This window comes from Sciurus vulgaris (assembly GCF_902686455.1).
Source record: "Sciurus vulgaris genome assembly, chromosome: 7".
Classification (NCBI taxonomy): Eukaryota; Metazoa; Chordata; class Mammalia; order Rodentia; family Sciuridae; genus Sciurus; species Sciurus vulgaris.
Window position 1 is genome coordinate 67165683 of NC_136467.1, and position 17405 is coordinate 67183087.

The window sequence follows — 17405 nt, forward strand, 5'->3', positions numbered from 1 at the left end:
TAAGATGGTACCAGAAATATTTATTAAGTTCCTACTAAGCGTTAGACTGTCTGTACATATCTACAGGTCCTACACATGTGTGCATGTGTGTGTTTATAAACATTTAATCTTCACTTAATAAAACTCTTAGACTTATTAAATAACTTGTTCAAACTAGTTGGTAGGTAGTGTCATAATATTGATTTACAGATTCTCATCTATAAAATGAAGAAAACAAGCAAGACCTTGCAGCTTCATTGTGAAAATTGGTGATATCTAGCAGAGCATCTGGCACATAGTAAAATATAACACAGTTTAGTAGCAGATTCAAAATTAGTTCAGTTGATTCTGGAAATTTTCCCCCTGTTATTTCCACTTCTAGCTGAAGTTTTGTCTCTTTTCTGATAGGGCACAGCTTCTGTTAGACTATGCCTGCTGTCACCTAATGAATCTGGCTTCCTCTCACTGCTAGGAAAATTCTGTTCTCCTTCTATGTGTCAACTCTATTAGGCTCTTTTCAGCCCTCTGTCATCTTGTTCTCTCTTCACTTGACTTTCCTCTAACCTCATTTAAAACTTTCTCTCCCTTGGAGTCTATGATTTAAAAATAAATAAAAGTTTCTCATTGGTATTGCCCTATTGCTATCCACCTTTGGTCCCATTAGTTCACCTGCACTCTAGATATGTGTTCCCTGCTAGCAGCCAAAATCCAACCACCAACCTGTTGATAGCCTCCTTTAATGATTTTGTCCACTCACGCCTTCACCTATCACCTATGTGATTAACTTTTTAACTTTACCTTCAATAATGCATTATTTTAGATAAAAAGGAGCCCTTGAAATTAAGGGATCCAAGCTCATAACAGGGAAAATTAAGTCATAGAATAAAAGAAAAATCAAACTTTTAGCTATTTGTTTTTCTCCCAAATGGACATTTAACTGTCCCAAACCATTTACTGAACAACATACCCTGTCATTAGTAATTAGTATTAGAGATACTAATTAGTATATCTTACATACTAATATAAATGTTCTTTTTCAATAATTTATGTATCTTCTTGCAGTATCTCAGTTGTTTTGACTAAGGCAAGTCTCCCATTAATTTTCCAAAATTTCTTGGTTATTCATATAAATTTACTGTCCTAGAGATTTTTTTTTTTTTTTTTTTTTTTTTTTTTTTGTGCTGTGGATTGAATGCAGGGGTGCCTTACCACTGAGGTACATCCCCAAACCTCTTTTTTTTTTTTTTTTTTTTTTTTGAGACAGGGTTTAGCTGTTATTGAGGATAGCCTCAAACTTGCAATCCTCCTGCCTTAGCTTCCCAAGTCTCTAGGGGTACAGGTGTGCATCACTCCCAGCATCTACAGCAATCTTATGATCAATTTGATAAGTATCACTTGCCTATCCCCTGCAAAAAAGGAAAATTCTAATGGGATTTTGATTAATATTTCATTAAATACAGAAAATAGAGATCACTAACAGTTATCACAACTATGAAAGGTTAGGTGTTATCTTCAATTTACAGAAAAGTAAACAGAATCAGAAAATAAAGTGACTTAATACCGGGCTAATTGGTGGTGGAGCCCAGTATCTGAGCTCAAGGATGCATCCCAGAAAGAGCTTGGATTTAGTGCCTTAATGATATCCCCCCTTCCAATTGAATACATTTTTAGAAGACAAAATATCAGTGAGATAATCATCCAGAGCTTTTGTCTAGTTGCCTGGGCCAACAGAGACTGCATATGTTAAGCAGATGTAATGTATTTAATCTGAGAAGGGAAAAGGAAGCATTGGCAGTTTTTCTCCAAAACACTCTCCTAAACTGGCAGAAAGAAGGCATTTGGGAGAAGGCAGTGCCAGATTGGCAGCATATCTTCCAGCCAAAAGAAAATAATAGTAAATGAAGAGAACAGTAAAAGTGATCTGGAAACAGACTAATCACTTGCACACTTGCACAGCTGCTCCCTTATGTACTACTCGTTATCTGTGGCACACCAGATTAGAGTCAAACTTCTGTGCCAGAAATTTTCTTACATGCCCACAGAATAAACAAGAACACCTTCACTTTTGTCAGGAACCTATTTCCAATATTTCCCATGAGTCTTTATTCCTAACGAGTCCAGATCTCAACTTTCAAACAAGTATTAATTAAGAGCCTCTCAGCTTCTCTCTTGTTTGAGTTGTCCTTGCAATGAATCACAGTCTGTACTAAGATCAGTAGCAGGAAATGCAACAACATGCTTGCTCATGCATCATCCCAGGTGGCTGAATCCCACAAATGACTCAGATGAACTTGAATTAGGGTCCAGAAGGAGCATCTAATGAGATAGGTTATTGGCTAGCATTTTTAGGGGCAAAGAAAATAATTTAATCCTCAGTGTTAGAGGAACAGTTTCTGAACTATTTCATTATGATCTTTATTAATTGGCTATGTTCTTGGATTAATGATGTGTTGATTAATTTGGATTAAGGATTATATAGAGATGATTCATGACAAAAAAATTAAATTTAGGTATTCATAGTGTGCATATGACTTTCATCACCACTACTACTCGGTACTTTCCAACCTTCTGTTTTCTACTTTCTATTTTCTAGCCAAAGTTTTCTCATAAACATTGTTCCAATCTCCTGTTATCTTACTACTCCATTGACTATTCTTCCAACAAGTGGCCTGCTTTCAAACAGGTAAGTGTCTCCAACCATTAATATATTACTCTTAGTGCACAAAATCAAATAAAACTGTAGTCACCCATAAAATAAAACATTTGAGCCTTAGTGCAGAAAGAATATTACAACTAGTAACCAGTTGTCAACACTAAAATGTAAAACTCCTGATAAGTCTGTTATCCATATATTGGTACACACACACATTAATTAGTAGTAAAGACTCTTGAAAACTTATACTTTGTAGGACCAGTGTGCCAGCCACGGGAATAAATATAGAATTTGCAAAAGGATTGGTTCTGTTCAAAACGGAATACAGAATAAGCCATAATGCTGACTTTTTTTTTTTCGAGTTTAACAAGGATAAAGATATTACCTTTTGCCCTTCCTTTTTATTTATTTATTTATTTATTTATTTATTTATTTTGCTTGAAAATGACATAAAATTTATTTTTCACAATTCTGGATTCTGGAAAACCCAAGGTCAATACGTGGGCACATCTGGTGTCTACAATTTTTCTACTTCCTGATTTACAGAAAGCCATCTTTTTGCTGTTTGCTTACATGGGAGAAGGGGCAGGGTTGCTCTCTGGTTATAAAAGTGTTAACCCCACTTATGAGAGCTCTTTCCTCATTACCAATTCTTCCAAATGCTGACCTCCAAATACTATTACTTTGGGGATTAGGGTTCATGATATGAATTATGGGTACACAAATATTTAGTTCACGGCATTTTCATATTGGGACTAAAAGGATTTACCCACCACCGTTACATTACTAGAATATCCTGACTTCTTCTACATATTTTCCTGAATAGGAGAACTTTATAGTTTCAAAGCTTTTGTTTTTCTCTTTTTTAAATTTATTTTTATTAAAAATCATAAATTTACATAGGGCAATATTGTTTGATTCATTCTGTTATTTTTTCCCTTCCCCCCACCCCTCCCACCCCTCTTTTCCCTCTATACAGTCCTTCCTTCCTCCATTCTTACCACCCTCCTTATCCCTAACCCTAACCCTAACGCTAACCCCTCCTACGCCCCCTTATATGTCCTCATCCGCTTATCAGTGAGATCATTCATCCTTTAGTTTTTTGAGATTGGCTTATCTCACTTAGCATGATATCCTCCAATTTCATCCATTTGCCTGCAAATGCCATAATTTGATCATTCTTCATGGTGGAGTAATATTCCATTGTATATATATGCCACAGTTTCTTTATCCATTCATCAACTGAAGGGCATCCAGGTTGATTCCACAATCTGGCTACAGTGAATTGAGCAGCTATGAACATTGATGTGGCTGTATCTCTGTAGTGTGCTGATTTTAAGTCCTTTGGGTATACACCAAGGAGTGGGATAGCTGGGTCAAATGGTGGTTCCATTCCAAGCTTTCTGAGGAATCTCCGTACTGCTTTCCAGAGTGGCTGCACTAATTTGCAACCCCACCAGCAATGTATGAGTGTACCTTTTTCCCCACATCCTCGCCAACACCTATTGTTGCTTATGTTCTTGATAATTGCCATTCTAATTGGGGTGAGATGAAATCTTAGGGTAGTTTTGATTTGCATTTCTCTTATTACTAGAGATGTTTTCATATGTCTGTTGATTGCTTGTACATCTTCTTCTGTGAAGTGTGTGTTCATTTCCCTAGCCCACATAATGCTGACTTTAAAAAGAATATATATTAGAATATTTTGTTATATGATCTCAGAAGTAAAATTTATTCCACTAATACAGATATTGATTAAAATCATTTTTGAGCTGGGTACAGTGCCACATACCTATAATCCCACTGACTTGGGGGCCTGAGACAGGAGGATCACAAGTTTGAGGCCAGCCTCAGCAACTTAGCAAGAACCTGTCTCAAAAAATAAAAATGACTGGATGTAGCTTAGCAATAAAGCACCCCTGGTTTCGATCCCCTCTATAAAAAAATAACTAAATAAATATGTCCTTCACCTCTTTTGGAATCACCTTAATCCTGAGGATACTCATGAATATCCTCAGTGGTTTAAAAATATACTTGGGAGATAATACTACTGGGTATGGTGGCACATGCCTGTAATTCTAGCAGCTTGGGAGGCTAAAGCAGGAGGATCACAAGTTCAAAGCCAGCTTCAGCAATTTAGGGAGGCACTAAGCAATTTAGCAAGACCCTGTCTCAAAATAAAGGGTTAGGGATGTGGCTCAGTGATCCCTGGGTTCAATCCCTTATACACCTCCCTCCCCCCAAAAATAATAGTAAAACATTCACTTGTGCACAATTTTTCATCTCGAGGATGTTTGCCTGTTTAGAAACATCCAGATATCATTAGCAATAACTTAGTATATATGATTAGTGAGCACACTAAAGAGAAGCTCTTTGGGGACAAAATCAAAGATGTGACTGAAGTTTTGTTTTACTTTTTAATTTTCTATACCTTACAAGCTAACTTTCAAGACTATTCTAAAACAGGAGATGTGGAAATTTTTTAAACTATAGCAGCACTCTGATCTTCTATGTTTGATATAAATAGTTTTATTATATTTCACTGTTATAGCTTCAACTTATTTTCTATTCCTTGAGCTAATTTAATATTAAAATTAATAGAAATATACCCAAAAATAAATCTAAAATTTGCAAATTTACTTCATGGTAAACACAAACTTGCTTCCATTGTGAAAAATGATCAAAAACAAGGTCTCAAAGCCACTTAAAAAAAGTGTCCTAGCACTGCAGAGCACTACCTATAGCCCAGTTCAATGTTGTCATCAATTCTGAAAAGTGAGAAAAATTTAAAAACCTAAAGAACTATGAAAGCTGTCAAGTATGTGCTTGCAGGAAAATTAGAAGCTCTCCTGAGGAGAGCAGTTTTCTTATTTGTTGTTACCCAGATACCAGGTCACCTTTTATTAACTTCCATCATATGTTCTTTTTTTGTATGTGGCTTATAGTTTTCCACTATATCACCATTTTCTTGTTCATTCATTTTTCCCTCATTTTTATCATCTATTATGTTCTTTGAGTTTATTTTTTATTCATTTTCTAGCTTATTAAGCTATATTTATCCCACAAGTGTTTGTATGTATTCATTTTCACACAGTTCGGGGGATTTTTATGTTCCATTGTGATTTCTTTAGCAGATAAGTTATATGGCCATGTGTTTCATTATTTCCAGATAAACAAGGGTTTGTGTAACTTTGCTAAGTTAAAGGTTAATTGTATTGCATTAGAGGTACATACTAAATCATACTTAATTTTTGAAATTTATTTAAAAAAGTTTTTGAAATTGTAAGCATGTGACAGGTTTTTGTAATGCTCCACGTATACTAAGAAAAAATGTATTCTAACTGTTCACTCTAGAACTCACATCCATTCAGTCAAGCTTATTCATTGTATTTTTCATATCTTACCTCTCCTTGCTGACCTTTTTGTCTGCTTGATCTATATGGATAATAAAAGCATGCTAGAATCCCCAGACAAACCTCTGGCAGGTCAAATCAGGAGAAAAAAAGGCAAACAATATTATGAATGAATGGGAGATATAACTGAAGATAACGCAATGAGATGCTTATAATTTCGAAAACTTAGACAACATGGAGAATAAAAAGCTTGGAACTTGCTAAATTATTATAGATCTTGAAGTAACTGTTAAAAAATCTTTCCACAAAGATGAGATAAAATAATATGCTTAGTTTAAGGGTATACTTTTTCTGGTTGTCAGGAAAAAGGTCAGTGCTAATATATGTCAGTTATTTTATCAGAGAATATATAAAACAGAAAACTGTGGTAAGGATTATAAAATAATAATAGGAATAATACCTTAAATATGTATATCAACAAAGACCACTGCTGTTCTGCAAGGCCCAGCTGGCAACCTGCCCAGCCTGGGCTGCTCACATGCCGACAAGCCAGGGTTATTTCTTTGGGACAGAGGCTGTCCCTGTCAGACCTGCCATTAACTACTACCATTCACAGCCTCTGCCAGGAAGAAAACCTTTGAAAATGCCATTTATGGAAATGAACACATTGTGATACATAAATCAGGTAATGCAAGAAAAGGAGGTATACATAAAGTTTTGGGAGTGAGAGGAACTATTACCAAAGATGTTTATATTTTTTGGTTTGTAACAGATGAGTAAGGCATCTCAGTTTCCACACGTCCAATATATTTGACATATATTTTCAAAGCTTGTCTCCAACTGTATTTTAAACAGGGCTCAATCATTTAGCAGGCATCATTTTTATGCTATGGCATGGAGTTTAGTGGCTAAACTAGCCACTCAAAACAGGGACCTTGAGCATCTTTCTGCAGGTAAACATCTCCTCCTTCAGTATCTGTACTACAAAACATCCTCATTGAACCACTTGAGCAAACTTCAAAAGAAACTTCAACCACTCACCTGGATACAAGCCAGGGGCTCATTTGTCCAAATTGAATATCCACCAACTAAATATATTCTCCCATTATGGACAGCAACTCCAGATTCATTCTGGCCTAAAGTAAAGAGAACAGAATAAAAATAAATCTGTTTCTTACATATTTTAATTAACCCTTTTGCCACTGAGGGATACAATTTTCCCCTGTGGCACGTCTGTATACTCCATGGGATTTTTACAGCAACTAATCACTGCCTCCAGTATTATGGAGAATTAACCACCATTTCTCAGAGAATGAACCTGCACTGGGTCAGACCAGGTCAAAACATTTATTAGCCAGCAAAGTTAGTAAATATAGTATTAAATACAGTAATACGAAGAGTTTTATACTAAGTCATATGCCATTACTTTATAATGACAGAAATAAGGTATATGTTAGAAATGCAAAACACTTTTTGTATCCACAAATGCCTTTAAGGCAAGTGCTTACATCTGTACAGCAATAGCTACAACCCCAAGAAGCCAATAAAACAGAACCATGCTCCTAGCATGTCCCAAATGAAGACAAATGGCAGAAAAAATTGATAAAGTTGCTATCCTTTCTTTACATACACAACAGTTTTAGGATTATATTAAAGTTCTTGAGCTGGGACTTGTGTGGATAATCCCTAGATACTGACAAGCCAAAATGATGAAAGGTTTCCCCTCCCATTTCAAAAAAGAAGACAAAATAACTCATGACCATATATTCTTCCCTGGAGGCCATCAGAGAGTGAAAGAGTCCCTTTTTATTGATGAGCTGACACAGGACTGACTGGAGTAATAAATAAGCTGGATTTCATAGCAGGCAGAATCCAGATCCAGGGGTTGAGGGTCTAAGGTACTACCACAACTGAGAGTTTAGTACTTGTAGTGGGCCTCAAAAATCATTTTGTAAAAACAGGAGCTCACTACAAAGCATTCCCATCTCTGGTTATGCTCCCAATGTTGACTCTCCCCACAGCAGCTGTGACTAACCGAATGCCCACTCAGCATATTAGAATGCCTTCAGGAACTAATATAACCCACCATTCTGAATTTATGATTTTCCTATTATTTGAACAGCCCTGAAAGTTATCGAATTGTTTAGGAATGTTAATGATACAAGCTGACAAGAGAAAAAAAAATTCAACTTCTTAAAGAAACATTAGAGGTAAGTTGTATACTGCTTTCTTTTCATTCTTTGGGATGAGGATGGGCTGCAGCTAGGATTGCCCTGTGGAAATGCTTGGATGGAATGTGCGTCCAGGGATACCTCCAAACCCCTATGCACAGAACTACTCTAATATTTAATTTCTAGGAAACTACATCCACAAACAGTATTTGACAGTGACAAATAATGATGACCATTCTCCTGAACTCGCAAGAAATAAGAAGACTAAATAATGAGAAATAAAAAGTAAATTGCTTCTGTAAAAAGAGCTAATTCTTTCAGTGCCTCATTCCTCCTACATGCATCAAAATTCCTATGTGAAAATTCATTGATGGTAATGGACTTGACATACCTCTCTTAGTCATGTGACAATGCACAAAGTCACTACAGGCTCTGAGAAATGAGATGCCAACCATGTGCTGGAGTCCAGTTTTGTTATGAAAGATAACACATGCCTTTCTGGTTAATAAAAGCAAGTTGTTGATACTCATATTGTTAATAATTGCCATTCTGGTTGGAGTGAGATAAAAATCTTAGTGTAGCAACTCACAGTAGCTAAGCTACAGAGCCAACCTAAGTGCCCTTCAACAATTGAATGTATAAAGAAAATGGAGTATGTATACAACAATGGAGTGTTACTCAACCATAAAGAATAACTATGATATTTGCTGGTAAATGGATGGATCTGGAGTCTACCATGCTATGTGAAATAAGCCAATCCCCAAAACACAAAGGTTGAATGTTTTCTCTGTTATTTGGAAGCTAACCCACAATAAGGGGAGAGGAAGAATATAAGTTCAGTGGATTGGACAAAAGGGAAAGAAGGGAAGGGAGTGCAAATAGGAAAAGGAAACAGAGTAGAATGAATCTGACTTAATTTTCCTATGTAAATATATGGATACACCATAGTGAATCTCACCATAATGTATATCCACAAGTCTAGTAACCTAAATAGAATAAGATATATTCCATGCTTGTATGAGTATATCAAAGTGGATTCTACTATCATGTATAGCTAAAAAGAACCAATTTAAAAAGTTGTTGTACCCACTATGCACTCAACATTAAGAGATGCACTACAGATGTCTCAGAATAAACTAGTTCAGCAACTACTTGAATTGATGTTTATTTTTAAAATTTATTTACTTAATCAAAGATACTTGCCAGTTAACAGGTTAAAATTACAACGTGTCCACTGGTCAGTGTCAATGTTATAAGAATCTATATGTCGCACAAGGATCCGGTCATTATTGTAGTCTAGATCATTGCCTCCAAGAACATAAAGCTTCCTTTGGACAGCAGCCATGGAGTGGTAGACCCTTCTCTGTAGCATGGGGCTGCGGCTTATCCACTTATTCTAAAAAAAAAAAAAAAAAAAAGAAAGAAAGAAAGGAAAGAAAAGAAAAGAAAAAAGAAGAAATTCAAGTGCAATCTGTTATAGGAGACTTCTTTGGCATAAAACAACAGTGGATGATAGCTCATTAGTAGTGAGAACCCTCATGTTTATCAGTCACTTTTATTTGAATATTGTTTATACATCTTGCAAGGTATAGGCTTCTTTCATGAGAGCAAGTAAAAAGAGCCACATATTCCCATTCTATTTTGTGATTTCCTTAAGGCCCTTCATTTGTTTGTTTCATTTTATAGGGCAATTTTTCATTTTATAAGGGAAACACTAAGATTTTTCATGATGGTTATCTTACCCACTTCAGAGAATTTAATGATGAAAATTACTTAAGAGTGAAAGCCCATGGCTAAGGTATACTGTGGATAGTGGGCAATTTCTGGATCTTTAATGCCTGGATTATAACCCATATGTGATCTTGAGCAATTTACTTAACCTCTCTGGGCCTATTTTCTCATCTGTGGAGACAATACCTACTTGATGGAGATAATGGGGAAATTAATACCTACCCAATGAACCAGTAGTGAAGGTTAAATGTGCCAACATATATAAAGCAACTGGGAAAATGCCTGGTATATAATAAATGTACAATACATGTCTACTGTTAAAAAATATATTGTCATAATAATCATTGGGGACCTGAGGCTCCTAAATAAGCTAGCTTAGAGTGACTTTTCTGTTCTCTCCAAAATTAACCTGTGATCTGTGGATGAGCTAAGATTTGGTTCAGTAACAAAACTCCCATCAGCATCCTTTAATATATTTACAGTAACATCTTCTGCCAAACTGGGAAAAGTCATTTCTAGGCACACATTTATTTGCATTGGTAGAAAGTCAAGTTTTATATGAGTACTTTAGGGAATGATAGAACCTTCAATATTTGGTTCTAGGTCACTGTTGGAAATGAGGGTATATGGTTAAAATAAGAGTCTTATTTAAAATATAATACAAATTATAAAATTAGATGAGACTCAAATATGATTTTAACTTTAAATTTCAATTAAGTAATGGACAAGTAAGTAAGCTGAACCCTTTTATTTCTCCATAAACACTAAACACACATGAAGAACCTAATTTCCTTTTTGCCATGAAAATTTGGATTTCAACCAGAAAAGTCATAAAATGTTTTGAATATGTAGAACTTTACCAGTTCACAAGGCTGTAAGGGAAGAAGCAAACAGCAACAGTAAGCATGTCTGTATAAACAGCAGGCACATATTCACTACAGGTATAGACACTATAGGCATATATATATGAAAGGCATATATACTAGCTCCTTTCTAATTTCTCCTTTAAAGATACACTCCAGAAAAACAGTTGTTTGTACATTATCAGCTTCCCATTTGAACATATTTATAATAAGAATTTCCTTCCAGTCGAATATCTTCTTTAATAAAATAATCAAGTCTTTCTTTAGACATTTTCCTTAGACATATCTTTACTACATTACACTGAGGGAATTTAACTAAAATTTCTAATGACACTTTTCTTAGGTGCTTTCTATGACACAACCCATTAGAGTATTAGGAATCAATGTTTGTATTAGCAGTCCAGTCCCCTGCCACAAGACTATAGATGCCATCTGGTTTGCAAAGCCTGCCTACATCCCCTGATTATATCTTTAGCTTCCTTCACTGCAGTGCCTGCCAGGTGAGCCACCAACCGCTGCAAAGGCAAAGAAACAGGGAGGCCTGGTGGGGTCATTCCTAATAAGCTAGCGTGTGAATACTAATCAGTGGTGGGGAAGCAGAGGTCACCCCAGCCTGCCTGTTGGCAGGTAGCGATGTGCTCTGTGGCAGATGGCAGGCATTATCGACTCTCCACAAAGGCCTAGAAGAGAAATAAGCACCAGGGCTGAATGATAGAGTTATTGAGATTCTGAGCAAGATGCAAGCAGATGTGATGTTTGCCAGTACCCACCGTAAACAATATGCCAGCAGAATTTTTAAAAAGAGCATGTGTGTACAAATATGAAACAGAACTCATTTGAGCAATGTTAACACCTTCTTCCTGTTTAACCATGTATACACCCAGCTCAAGCAACTGCAATTAATGATCCCTCTTGAGACAGCTGACCCATGGACATTTAGTCTCTGAAATTTACAGCTTCTAATGACATCAGGAAACACACTTATAAAAAGAGAAATGCCTTCATTAAATTCAGAATCAATTGCTAAAATAAAAAGGTACAAAATATACTGAAGACCACAGACAAACCTTTAGTGGTCAATCCTGACTCAGACTGCCAAGGTCAACCTGTTGTTCCATATCACAGTATCTTTAGTTGATGAATGTTAAACCTCCAAATCAAATCATTTGCAAGTATTGTCAAACATATAAATGGCAAAACTCATTAGAATCTGCCAAAGTTGCAGATATTTTGGTAGAAAGAAAAAAGAATCAAGTATTCCTTTGGGAGGACAAAAACATCATTAAGTGTGCAATGAAAAGTGGACAAACAGGTACCATCCAAATGCTTCTGATTTTGGCCCCAGCTGTTGAATGAAAAACATACTCAAAGACTTCTACCTTGAATGCATCCTAGGACTGTTCTAGAAAATTTTGTTTATATTAAGTTAAACATTGTTTGTTATTTGATTTGAAAATAAAACTACAAGCCCACTTTTCCCCTACAATGGGATCCCTTCCAGAAGGACACAGCTATAAGACAATTAATTCTTTCTGCATTATGCAAAGCTCTGAAAAGAGTGAAGCACTATGAATAGCACAAACTAGAGGAACTGGAATTTTGTAACAATAACAACAAAAAAGTAAACAGATAAGTACACAAATAAGCTTAAAATCCCTATGTGAGCTTAAGATGCATGTGTGCAGGTACATACCTGGCATTCCAATTACTAATTCCTGTGGAAATATTTAAAAATACGTTTTAATTAGGGTAATGAGTTTTTATTTTAGGATTCTTACCTGGTTAGGTTCATATACCATTAGTCTGTTCTGATATTGTGCCGTGTTAGTTACTCCACCTGTAACGGAGTAACATGTGTTAGAACATAATAATGAGGTATAATGAAAGGAGAATTAGCTACAGCTAAGGATTTGTATACTTCCTGGTGAGCCTGTGACATAATCAAGAAGCTTATTGTTGACAAAATAGTTTCTTTTTTCTTTCTTTTTTTCTTTTTTGGTACTAGGGATTGAACCAAGGGCTACCACCACCACCACTAAGATACATCCCCCAGTCCTCTTTCTTTCTTTCTTTCTTTTTTTTTTTTTTTTTTTTTTTTTTGAGATGGGGTCTTACTGTTACTCAGGATGGCCCTGAACTTGAGATTCTTCTGCCTCAGTCTCCTGAGTGGCCAGGATTAGAAGTGTGCACCACTACGTCTGGCAAGCAATTTCATTTTTTAGGAAATGTTTCAGAAGCCCTCTAGTTGAGAGCAAGCAACAAGTCTGCTGATGTTACCAAGAGAACCCCAAATTTTGGAAAGCTGCTCCACATGGCCAGAATAAGGAACAAAGTATAGAGGAAGAGTGGAGTGTACAGAGTACACATGAATAAATCTCTATATAATATATGCCAGGGACATGTTATATGGAAAATTCCACTAGCTAAATTTGCAATTTTAAAGCTATAGCGTCCATACATTAACACAGTGATACCTTGGTATTTCTTTGAAACAAATATATATAGCAAAGGGCATTACTTTATCAAAAGGGATATGGAGTCAGTGCTGTCCAATACATGTAACAAAAGTCACAAATGTGAGTCACATATACAACTATAAATGTTCTAGTACCCACATTAAAAAGTAAAAAGGAGTAGTGAAATATAATAACAAATTCTATTACCTTAATATAGCCAAAATATAATTTCAACATGAAATCAATATAAGGAGGTATTTTATATTTTTTCAATATCAAGTCTTCAAAGTCCAGGGTCTATTTGACATAGCACAGATTAGACACATTTCAAATACTTAAAAAGGCACATGTGACTAATGACTACCAAACTGGACAGCACAAATCTAAAATTTTCCAGTGCAGCTGTGTGGTCAACTTTTATCTTAACAGTGCTTAGATTCAAGAGAACTGGGACTTTCTGCTTAATTAAAACCCACAAAAAGTCATCAAACTTTCCAGGTATTTCTCCTATTTGTCCTCATATGGGTTGAACATCCCTAATCCAAATCTGAAATGTTCTAAAATTTGAAAACTTTTTGAGTAGTGACATGATGTCACAAGTAGAAAACTCTACACCCAACCTCAAGTGATAGGTTGCAGTCAAAATTCAGGCACACGGGGCTGGGGATGTAGCTCAGTTGGTAGAGTGCTTGCCTCACAAGCACAAGGCCCTGGGTTCAATCCCCAGTACAGCAAAAAAAAAAAAAAAAAAAAAAAAAAAAAAAATATTCAGGCACACTTAAAATGTGTAAAATTATATTTGAGCTATAAGGTATATGTGAAAAAAACAAATTTTGTGTTTAGATTTGGTTCCCATCTCCAAGATGTCTAAGTATGTGTAGCAAATATTCAAAATCTGAATAAATCCAAAATTCAAATACTTCTGGTTCCAAGCATTTTGGACAGAGGATACTTGACCTATACTTCTTTCCATGGCTGTGGTACACAATAAGTCCTGTGAAGTCCAATATTTTTAAATCCTACTTTATTTACCATCAAATGTAAAAGACTAAAGAACAACGTATAAAACAGCACCATGAGAAAATTTTAGGTAATAAAATAACAGGAACATGGGAACCAAAATATATCTTTCTTTAGAAATATTGCCTTGTACATAGTTCTAGATACTAGTGTAAAATGAATAGCATTCTTGTTTTAATAAGTGTCATGAAGAAACAGGTAATTTTACAATAAAGATCTGAAATTCAGCCAGCTGACAAATAGCAATTTTTTGAATTAAGAACATATACTGGGCTGGGGTTGTAGCTTGGGGTTAGAGCACTTGCCTCACACGTGTAAGAGTCTAGTTTATTTATTATAAAAATAAATAAATAGGGTTGGGGATACAGCTCAGTTGGTAGAGTGCCTGCTTCACAAGCACAAGGCCCTGGGTTCAATCCCCAGCACCGCAAAAATAAAAGAAAAGAAAAGAAAGAAAGAAAGAAAATAAAGGTATTGGGTTCATCTATAACTAAAAAAAAATTTTAAAAAGCATATATACTGTTATCGTAATGACCAAGAAGGCCTTACATTTCCCCAGTTTCAAGCCGCTTCCTGTCTCTAGGCCCCTGACCTTCCTTTTCTTAGGACATTTATTTTAGAAAGGTATAGTTATAAATTATATCTCTGCCTCTTTGAAATATAAATCATTTTAAAAGTCACTTGCTACTTTTACAACCCAAGAAAATCTTCAAGGACTTGGGTGGGAGCCATCCCTTTGAAATGTAAGGAAGATGGTGCCCTATCTCCCAGTTTCTATGGGAGGGCAGGAGCCTAACACTGATATGCACCAATAAGCAAACAGCCTCATCACAGAGGGAAAAGAGCAAACTGAGGAGTAATTGAATGTGCTCAACACATCCATTGATATACCTTCCCCACAAAGTCCTTCAGTACTTTTCTGCTTGCTCACTCCAGTGCTTAAAAACCAGCTCTTAAAAATTTCTTGTTTTGATGGATCATTCCAAACTCCATTCTGATCTCTCTCCCCACCACTGAAATAGTCTGTTTAATAAATTGGATAAATAGTCTTTATCCAGTGCAATTTTGGCTTTGACTGTTCAAATGCTTTGAATAGGTCTTCACCATCAACTCCATGGTTAAGTTTCAAGTCAACTTAAAAGGGATGCAAAGGATTAGCGCCTGACTCTCAACTGAGCTGGAATAATCAACCAATACTAATGGATACATAAATAGGAGGGAACACGCCCAAACCAATCATTACTCTCACTCAATCCCTATAAAGAGATTTTATCTTTCATGTAATTAATCTTGGCTATTATTAACTTGAAGGTTATATTTTTTTTAAATTCTAAGGTTTTCAACCACTTTTATGATCTATAAAAGCTTTGTCTGCAGAGAAAATCAACAAAGAACAGAGAGAAATGAGATTCTTGCCCTCAAAGAAAGTTTTCTCTGGATTTCTCATTGAACATCTCATTTCTAAAATGAAATAAAAGAAAAACACATTTAAGAAAGCTAAGCCTGAAATGCTTATATAGTCAAGATATGTGTCAAAATAAATACCAATGTTGGGGCAGGGGTTGTAGCTCAATGGTAGCGCACTTGCCTCACACATGGGAGGCACTAGGTTCTATCCTCAGCACCACATAAAATAAAGTATTGTGTCCGTATACAACTAAAAAAAAAGTTAAATAAACACCAATGTATGTTTGCTTTTTTCCCCACTCTTTCCTTTCTCACTCAATTAAAAATTGAATATTCAATGATTCTTTTTCAGAATAACCACACAAGAACAAGCAAATCTATTAAGATCACATACATGTTCAAAATTAAAATGATTGCCAGTGCTTTCAGTCTGGGCCATAGCTACTGCATTAATGTCCAGCTTGCCTCTAATCATTTCTATAACTGAATGAGAACAGAAGATAAAGTTCCCACCTATTATTTTAAAACTTTGAAAATTTCCCCACTTGTTTTAGAAATATGGGACAGAATTAATATCTACCAAAGTCAACTATCCACTTTATGATCCTATTTGAAAGTATTTACATTATAGATTAAATATACAAGCAATGGATTAGAATGGAGCTGTTATATCCCCACTACCAAACGGGGCACACAATATCTCCATGCTCTTCCAAATTAATATTATTCAGAATTATTATTTACTAGCTTGCATAGATGCATCTATAATAGAATGTTTTGTTAATTTGCACTCAGTAATTAGATTCCTCATACTTACATACAAATATTCACTCATATGACAATGTTTAGAAATGAGATATCAGATTACTAGTTGAGAGTAAAGATAAAAGTCTTATCTGGGTGATTACCTTTAGAATGTGAAACCACAGGAGGTGCCTAGCAAGTTTAGTGTAGTAACTTTTGCCAAGTCAGAACTGCAAAGGAAAACCTTGGAAATTGGTTCTATTTCTTTCCTTTTGAAATGATTTACAAATGAGCATATAAATAAAAAAACATTTCTTCTCAGTACAAAAAATAAATTTTTAAAGAAGCATCCAAGTTTGCAGCCCACATTTCTTTAGCAGTGTGTTACTCATTTGCAGAGCTTTATCATTACATTCCCTTCACATAACACTCTTCACTTTTAGATTAATCTGCTGAAATGAGATGCTAAGGATTTGCATACAGATTTGACTATACAAAAATAGATATGGAATTAATAACAGTCTCTATATGTTTTAATTTCTCCTAGACTGGAGTACCCTTGCCTGCAGCAGTATTCCTGGCTTTGAAAGTCATCAAGCTGATTTGTCTGCTCTGGGTTATGATGCCACATGCTGCTATACTGTCCCCTGCAATCAAAGCACTTGCGAAGATAGATTCCAAGCCTTCCTCTATCGAGTATATTTTATAGATTGGCAGTTTTGATCTCCCTCCCCCACCCCAGGGGGGATAATCTGCATCTTAACAGCTTTCTATAGATACATCTGTCATTAAATATGCCATCTCATATCAGCTTCCATTTTTAAAACCAAGTTTTCTCTAACTTTGAAGTGCCACAAAGTTAAGACTTTTCAACCAAAATTGAAAATGAGAAATCTTGTCATATACTTTTGAACTGTGACTTAGAGATATACTGTAGGTTCCCCCAAAGTCAAATAAGTCTTTAAAAACTGCCAAAAGGAATGAAAAGTTACCACCATGCTACCAGTAGTGAGAAATGCTTTCTATCA

At 35.5% G+C, this 17405-nt stretch overlaps 1 protein-coding gene across 1 annotated transcript in view; it reads right to left on the reverse strand.

The window, feature by feature from the left end:
• Nucleotides 1-17405, reverse strand: part of KLHL32 (kelch like family member 32) — a 186638-nt gene that overhangs the window by 1829 nt on the left and 167404 nt on the right. Inside the window, exons 8-10 of the mRNA XM_079147137.1 lie at nt 12529-12587; nt 9360-9552; nt 7027-7121 (exon numbers count right to left, since the gene is read on the reverse strand). Coding sequence (XP_079003263.1) covers nt 7027-7121; nt 9360-9552; nt 12529-12587 — 347 coding nt within the window. The remainder of the gene's footprint in view (nt 1-7026; nt 7122-9359; nt 9553-12528; nt 12588-17405) is intronic.